The 8,669-nt window shown below is 39.1% G+C and overlaps 1 protein-coding gene across 1 annotated transcript; it reads left to right on the forward strand.

Annotated features, from left to right (window-relative positions):
- The first annotated feature begins 1,565 nt into the window (after positions 1-1,565).
- Positions 1,566-7,630, forward strand: RPL8 (ribosomal protein L8). The gene is made up of 6 exons (XM_081327131.1): positions 1,566-1,706; positions 3,104-3,247; positions 3,762-3,903; positions 4,233-4,451; positions 4,711-4,826; positions 6,920-7,630. The coding sequence occupies exons 1-6, from the start codon at positions 1,611-1,613 to the stop codon at positions 7,076-7,078; spliced, it is 876 nt and encodes a 291-aa protein (XP_081183257.1). The 5' UTR covers positions 1,566-1,610; the 3' UTR covers positions 7,079-7,630.
- Positions 7,631-8,669: the final 1,039 nt, after the last annotated feature.

Consider the following 8,669-nt stretch of genomic DNA (forward strand, 5'->3'; position numbering starts at 1 on the left):
CACTCGGGATTCGACCCGCCAAACTGCCGACCTTCTGATCGACAAGCTCAGCGTCCTAACCCACTGAGCCACCGCGTCCCCTTTGTTTTTGATATAATGCCCTAATTGGTTGCAAAAATTTATCCCCAAAATTCATTTTATCTAAAACTTTCATCAAAAATTGCCAATTCAATTGATCAAAAGCTTTTTCCGCATCTAAAAAAATTAGCGCCGCAGGGATCTGGTTATTCCTTTCCAAAAACTCTAACACATCAACTATATGCCTCACATTATTTTTCATTTGCCTACCACTGATAAACCCAGTTTGATCCCCATGAATCACCTGTTGCAGAACCCTCATCAGTCTATTAGCCAACACCTTAGCAAATATCTTATAATCTGTATTTAAAAGTGATATCAGTCTATAATTTTTTACTTGAGTAACATCTTGATCTTCCTTCGGAATCAAAGAAATAAAAGCAGTTCTCCAAGACGGAGGCACCTTTCCCCCTCTCTGAATTGTCTGAAACAGTTCCTTTAATGGCTTTATCAACTCCATTTGTAAATTTCTGTAATAAACCGCAGTCAAACCATCCGTACCTGGTGCTTTATCCAACTTCAATTCCTTAATTGCTGTAAGAATTTCTTCTTCTGTTATTAATTGGTTAATCTCCTCTTTTTGTGCCTGCGTAAGAACCGGGATGCTAGCATTCTCCAAATATACATCAATATCCTTTTCATTAATCTTCTCCTTAGCATATAACTTAGAATAAAAGTCCAGAAAGGCTTCCTTAATGAGATCCTGTTGAAACACCACCTTTCCCTTATGTTCAATTTTGTCTATATTAGAAGCCCTTTGCTTTTTCCTAAGTCTATAAGCTAGCCATCTACCTGGCTTATTAGCATTGCAAAAAGTATTATGCCTAGCAAACCGCAAATTGGTTGCCACTTGGTCAGCCATTAATTTGTCAAATTGTCCTCTTAATAGCTTAATAACCTCCTTAGCCTTCACATCCAATGGGTTCAAGATCAAGGCCTTTTCTTTTTCCCTAATTTCGTTCTCCAATTCTTTCCTTCTGGCTTCCAAAGTACGTTTGTGTTTGTTATTGAAAAATATTGAAATGGATGCACCCAATAAGTACATTGAAAAGGCCGTAAATTTGATTTCATTTTATTAATTATACAATTAGTCAATCTGATTATGCTATAACCGTGAATTCAAGAGTGTTTTTTCTGCGCATCGATAATTATATGATGACCTGTTGTATGTAATCCTGGGGGCCTCAGTTTAGGATAGGGGTCGAGCCCCTTTGCTTTTGGCCTCGGGGTTTCGGGGTCCGGGCAGTTGCCTTTTTTTTCTTGATATATTTTCTTTTATTTTAATTTGTACCCGTAAGCCGCCCAGAGCACTTGTGGAATCGGGCGGCCTCGAAACTGAAGGAGCAAACTAAATAAATAAATACACAAATAAGGGAAGCCGTGCAGCGGGAAATAAAGGGAAACGGGACAAAGCATTCCGCGCGGAACCCAAGCGGGACGCAACGCAGCGCACCTCGGAAGACATTAGCGACCAAGCAAGAAGGAATTCAGATTCCCGCCTGTCAGAACTACATTACCCAGCAGGCGCGGAGATGGCTTGGCCACTCCGCTTTCCGCCTTGGCCGGAAGGAGTTTGTAGTGACGTCATCGCCGTAGCTTTCTTTTTCCTGGGGCAGGCTCCGGCGGAGGTAAGAGTCTCTCCGGTGTAGAAAAGCGGCCCAAGGGGATCCATCGGCATCGGGTCTCCCTGACCCCTCCCTGGCCGCCTCTCAGGGTTATTGACCGGCTTGCCACCTGGCCGAGCCTTTCCGAGCGGAGGGCGGGCATTTTGGGGCGCTCTCTAGCTAGTACTTGGTTTCCGCGGCAAGCGAGCGCCGGTCCTCTTGGGCCCCGAGCAAAATTGGAGAAATATGGCGAAGAGCTTTTCTGTTTCTGACGCCTTTAATTGTTTTATCTTCTCGTCTTTTTTATTCTTCGAAGCCCTTAATTTTTACAACCTGTCAGCTTTTAAAGCTCTTACACAGGGATCTTCAAACTTGGCCCTTTTATGACTTGTGGACTTCAACTCCCAGAATTCCTCAGCCAGCATGGCTGGCTGAGGAATTCTGGGAGTTGAAGTCCACAAGTCATAAAAGGGCCAAGTTTGAAGACCCCTGCTCTTACACGATAATTCACAATTGATCCACTGCTCATGAAATCGCTTTTACCTTTTGAACAGCGTTTACCTTCCCTTCTAAGGTTATTTTCACATTGCTACTGCGTACGAAGAACTTTTTAAAGTTAAAATTGAAAAAGAACCCCAGAGTTTAAGCTTTAGCTGATTTGTCCCCAGTGCCTTTTCATTTGTGCTCTCAAAAATTACCCATTTCTTACTTAGAATCAGGCTTACCAAAAAAACCCCAAACCCCAATGATGATTTAACCCCCTGAATGTTTTTAAATAGAGGTTTAGTGGATGCCTAAATGATAAGCGGATCAGATTAAAAAGCACCATACTTATTTCAGGTTCGATTTAATCACTGTAAATGAAGATACAGAAAAATAAACGCTTATATATTGTATTTGTTGAAATTTGTTTTTAAAAAATGGAAAGAGGGGACATTTAAATTGAGTTATGGATAGCACTGCAGCTAATAATTGGTATATTGTCACTGCAAGATCAGAATTTGGCTGATCTCAAAAAAAATTAGAACCACTTGGTACTTAGGAAAGCCCAGGCACTACATAGAACTTGATTGGAAAGCAAAAAAATAGCCTTGAAAGAATTAGTTTAACCATTTTCATATTCATTTGTTTACTCAATGTATATTCTAATTTTCCCCCAGGAACTCAAGGTAGCTTATATTATTACAGATTAAATCTTTAATTTTATCCCCACAACCCTACAAGGTAAATAGGACTGAAAGAGCTGGCTTAATATTTTGCATTGAGTTTCCAGGGGCTACAGGTGGATTCATTTATTCATGATCTTGTCAGGAGGTTAACCGTTTTTATTTTAATGATATCTGACGTTACAGTATGTGTTAAATAATGGGGTTTATTCTTTTAAAAAAATCTAAATAACTGGGATTCCAATTATTTTTCAGTGCACAATGGGCCGTGTAATACGAGGTCAAAGAAAAGGTGCAGGTTCCGTTTTCAGGGCTCATGTGAAACACAGAAAGGGGGCAGCAAAGCTGAGGGCTGTTGATTTTGCTGAAAGACACGGCTACATCAAGGGCATTGTAAAGGCAAGTATCAGGTTGTGGAAATGCTGTGCAGCCAATGATAGTTTATTAAAGTTTAAAAACAGTTTTTGCTCATGAAAGCTAACAGCGCCAAGAGAACAGACTTACAAATAGTTTGTTTAAAATCAAAGTGAACAGAGGCTTCGGGCTTTTTAAAGGGATGGCTGAAAGGTTTTGAGTCTCATACGAGAACTAAAATATGAATTTAAAGTTCTTATTTGAATATAGCAAACAACCTCTGGGTGAGGAATATAAAAATGCATCTAAACTTCTCACACGCACACATATCCATCTTTTCTAAAATAATCGTTGCAGTGTGGGTATGAAATACATGGCCCTTGAAGTACATACTTGGTTCTGTGGCCTTGCAATATTATTTGGTGGGTATAAAGCAATGTCGTTTTGAGCTGCAAGAGCACGTAAATACTTCTGCATTTAAAAAAATTGTATTTTGTGTTCGTTGCATTTTTGAAGCCATTGGGCTTCTCAAACTTCTCAAGTTCTAATATTTTTCTAGGACATCATTCACGATCCTGGTCGAGGAGCTCCCCTTGCCAAAGTTGTTTTTCGCGACCCCTATAGGTTCAAAAAACGAACAGAGTTGTTCATTGCAGCTGAGGGCATTCACACAGGACAGTTTGTTTATTGTGGCAAGAAAGGTAAGTAAAGACAATTGGTGACCATTTATGATTTGTTGTAACCTCTGCATCCTTTTGAAAAGTTGGCATTGGAGAAAAATACCATGAAATAGAAAAGAGACCCAAAGTCTGGCAGACCTTCAAGGCCAAATATCTTTGTTAGGGATCAGGTGTCAGGAACGTCTGCTGTGGTCAAAAGGTTCCACCCTTAGCCTTGAAGATGCTACCAAACTTGCCAACTATTTTATTGCTGTAGATTAGCATGGGCCTTCCTCCCCCCCCCCAGTGTAACCCAGAGGTCACTTTTATTATAAAGAGCATTTTCATTCATGCAAATGCATCCCTTTCAGCTCAGCTCAACATTGGCAATGTCCTCCCTGTTGGAACAATGCCAGAAGGCACCATTGTCTGCTGTCTTGAAGAGAAACCTGGAGATCGTGGGAAACTAGCTCGTGCTTCTGGAAATTATGCCACCGTTATTTCCCACAATCCGGAAACAAAGAAAACCAGGGTGAAGCTGCCTTCTGGATCAAAGAAGGTGATCTCTTCTGCAAATCGTGCCGTTGTTGGTAAATATTATCCCTAAGATTTCTGAACCTAAATAAAACGGTTGCAATCTGTAATATCTGAAGTTTAGACTAGATCAGCGTGGCATGGCCCTGGCGCTGTAAAGGTTATGAAAATGTAATGGTTATTTTTTTCCAGAAAGTTATTTTAGTATGCTGATATTTAATACGGCAAATTAAGTAGGTTTTGAATTTAGTATTTGCAAAAAAATGTCATTAGGGATGACCTTTTGTAGTAATTGTGCTGTTCATATTCTTGTAGGTATTGTTGCTGGCGGTGGTCGTATTGATAAACCCATCTTGAAGGCTGGGCGGGCCTACCACAAATACAAAGCAAAGAGAAATTGCTGGCCACGAGTCCGTGGTGTGGCTATGAACGTAAGTGGTTTTTGTATTTATCATGCTAATACAATTTTATTTCTATTTACTACATTGATAATGCTGCCTAAAAAGAAAAGGTGTCTCGGGCGGGGGATGGGTCTGTATACTACCTGTCAACATCTCTTTAATGAAGCTGCATCTTTTCTTGAGTTTGCATGTTAGCAACCCTCGGAAGATATTCACATTATCACGGTTCCGATAGATGAAACTCTTCAAACGAACTTTGAGGCATTGTTTACCTTAAAGAATCTTTTATTTGAGAAACAAATATGGCACTACATAATTGAAACCAGAAACTAAATTCCCCTCCCCTGGATACAAAGTAACCAAGTGTAATTCCCTCCTCCAATAAGCAGTCATAAATCACATTCCCCAATTAGCTTGAAGCGCAGGCTTTCTCCCCAGCTCTCCAGCCGCCAAAACGCTCCCGGCCCCATGACCTTGGGTTCCCACGATTAAGTTATTATTGTTATGACTAGCTGGACTCTCATCCCTATTCCTCCTCCTAGCAGCAACTAATTCTAAAAGCAATAGAGAAAATGGCTGCATTTCCATCTGTTGTCAAAGCAAGAACATCCGATGTTAGCAGCCTTGACCCATATACTGCAGAAATCATTCAGTCTTCCTATACATAATTTTGTGCTGGTCCTAAAGGAAGAAACGTGCTTTTCAATTAAAATTAGTGATATCTTTGCAGATGATCTGAGCTTAGTCTCCAGCACAAAATTTGATCTACGTATGCTGCTGCTCCCCAAAAGCTCTCTTATTGACAATTGCTGGGGGTGGGGAGGAATGATCTTTGGTCAGAACTTTCCTAAGTACCTGCCTGCATACTAAGAACGTCTCATCTTTTTTTTTTCCACTTTTCAATTTTATCCTTTTTATTACCATAGTTTATAATATAAAAGACAAAAATGCAAAAGCAAATAATAGGGAAAATAGGAGAGAGAAAAGGGAAGAGAAAAGTGTAGAAAAGAAGGGAAAAAGAAGGAAAAGGCATTGGCTTCCGACTTCCTTTGGTGCAATAGAATAAGATAGTAACATCAAAGCTCAACTTTTTATTTTTACATAATGGCATAAACTGGCCATTTCTATAGCAACAGATCTATCTAATCGGTAAAACCCAAAATCAAAGTTTCTTTTTTCTTTTTCCATCTCGAGCTCAAAGTCCAGAAGCCGTTTCCAAGTAGAAACAAAAGTAATTGTGGTTTTTTTTCCTTTTATCAAAGCAGTCAATTTAGCCCTCTCTGCTAACTTCCATCAGCCTTTGCAACCATCCATCCATTGTGGGGATTGAGTCCTTCCATTTTTATGCGTAAAAATAATCTTGCTGCCATCAACATATAACATCAAAGTTCCATTTTCCCCCATTAACCCCCCCCCCCCCAAGTTCCTGGTTTTATCCTCATATTCACCGCACCTCATCTCAAATGCATATTTTCTTGGGATTCCTCCATTACTATTTGAGTCAAGAAAAGATACCGCTTTTTAAAGATGGTGCCCCTTTTGATGCACATCCCTAGTTCTAAATTAGGTTATTTGGTAAAGAAGATTTTTAAAAAATTAAACGAGGGAAGAGGAAAATAGAAAAGAATTTTTCATAATATAATTCTAGGCAAGATTGGTTTTTGACCCTAGTTATGTGTCTCCTCCCTCAAACCTAATGGTGAGGTAGATGTTCATATTTTATTTTAAATCTTTACTCGTAGCTAGTATTTTATATTGATTTCCATACTTACACTATAATGCCTGCTATATTATTTGCAAGATTTTAAACTCCCAAATTGTACTATAATACAATAAAATGTATAATACAAAATGATAATACAACATTTAGATCAAAGCTAATACATATCAATATTTTAAAAGCAGGGAGCAAGAGATATTACATTCTCTTCTCGGCAGTTTGGACCATTTCCTAAAAATCGTTAATGCTGGTTCTTGCTTGCAGTGGACAAGATGTCCTCAGATTCTTTTGCTTTCAGTTTGGTAACACTAGCAATGATGCCATTTGCCTAATGGGAGTTTTAATTAAGTTCCTTTAATATTTGAAACACCTGCCCTTGACTTTGATTGCTTTTCTTTCCCAGCCTGTTGAACATCCCTTCGGTGGTGGTAACCATCAACACATCGGTAAACCTTCTACGATTAGGAGGGATGCTCCTGCTGGTCGCAAAGTTGGTCTTATTGCAGCCCGACGTACTGGTAGACTGCGTGGGACAAAGACCGTGCAAGAGAAGGAGAATTAAATTTTTCACTTTACTATACTCATAAATAAATGCCATCTGATTAAAAAAATGGAGTGTGAGAATTATTTTAGAAATAGCTTCTACCAACCATCTTATATTTAAAATGTTCTAAAAACTAGATTTTATTTATGATCAGAGAAGCATCCAAAGAAAACAAGACACAGTAGGTCACAATCCACCCAGGAAACTGTATAGTACTAAAATATCACCTAAAAGGTGAGATAATATTAATTCAGTGAGGTAATCAAGCGCTGTGTTTTCACTGCAGACAACTGTACTTGAGTATGTTTCTTGTTATATCTTGGTTGGTATCTGATAAGTTCAGTGTAAAACTTGTATGTTCCTTTTGGAAATCACTGGAATGCTCGCTAAAATCTACAACATCTCTAATAAAAATTTCAGTGATATGCTTATCTCTTAAAAGGGGGTAATGGTGAGATGTTATGCTTGGCCTGAAAAAAATTATTTACTTAAACCAAAAGAGGATTGTACGTTCAGATAGTTTGGAGGTTTCCTTCTTTTTTAAATAAAGTGCCATGTTTAAGAACTAAATGTGGTTTGAAGTTCTGTGTCACCTACTCTTCAATAAATAAAATATTTTGGTTTAATTTTAGCCAGCAGAGAGTTAATCTTTGGTTAATCCAATTGAATTTATATAATAATGTTGGGAAAGATTGAGGGCAAGAGAAGAAGAGGGTGACGATAGAGATGAGGTGGCTAGATGGAGTCACTGAAGCAGTAGGTGTGAGCTTAAATGGACTCCAGAAGATGGTAGAGGACAGGAAGGCCTGGAGGAACGTTGTCCATTGAGTCGCGATGGGTTGGACACGACTTTGCAACTAACAACAAAAATTACAAGAAAAATCTTGCTTCAGCCAGTATGACACTACTATCCTGTCATGTTATTTATCCAATTTGTGGCATCCTGGTCTGAGAGCTATGTTGGGGATGCTTTTAGAAACGGAAGACGGACCTGAGAAATGTAGCTTTACTTCTAAGGGGTCCTAACTAAGAGATCAAGCCCAACTTGCACATAAAATTTGGGCCAGGGCTTTTGCCTCAGAAAGATTAAAGACAGAGATATGAACTACTCTGGTTAAAAAAATAATGGAAGCACTGAAGATTTAGATACTATTTGCTTGATTTATTTGTAGTGAGCATTCCATGGCCCCGTGGCATCAATAATGTGTCTTAATAATGGAACAAGGCCTGTGCCAGAATAAAGTCCTGCTGCGGTCTCTTTGTAGTTGGTAAACTTAAGTAAGTGCTCCAAAATCTCACTTGGAACAATGTATTTGTATACAAATTGAAATCCTGCTTGTTTCAGTCCAACGATTTCCTCAGAATCCAGCCGGTCCAGTAATTTTTGATTCAGCTGTCTAGCATAAACTTTGCCTATTACATTCAAAGGGCTAATAGATGCATCTTCCTATTGAATTTCTGGTTAATAGGCTGTCTCCTTTTTCTGGTCCTTGAGATATTTCCAGTTTGATCAATGTATGTAAATAAAGATTATGCACCCACCAGTCACAATGCATCTTGGTGCACTCGGGTTGAGATGCAATCAGCCTGTGGCTTTTCCTAGCTTAAG

The sequence above is a fragment of the Vipera berus genome (genome assembly GCF_964194415.1).
Source record: "Vipera berus genome assembly, chromosome: 4".
Taxonomy (NCBI): Eukaryota; Metazoa; Chordata; class Lepidosauria; order Squamata; family Viperidae; genus Vipera; species Vipera berus.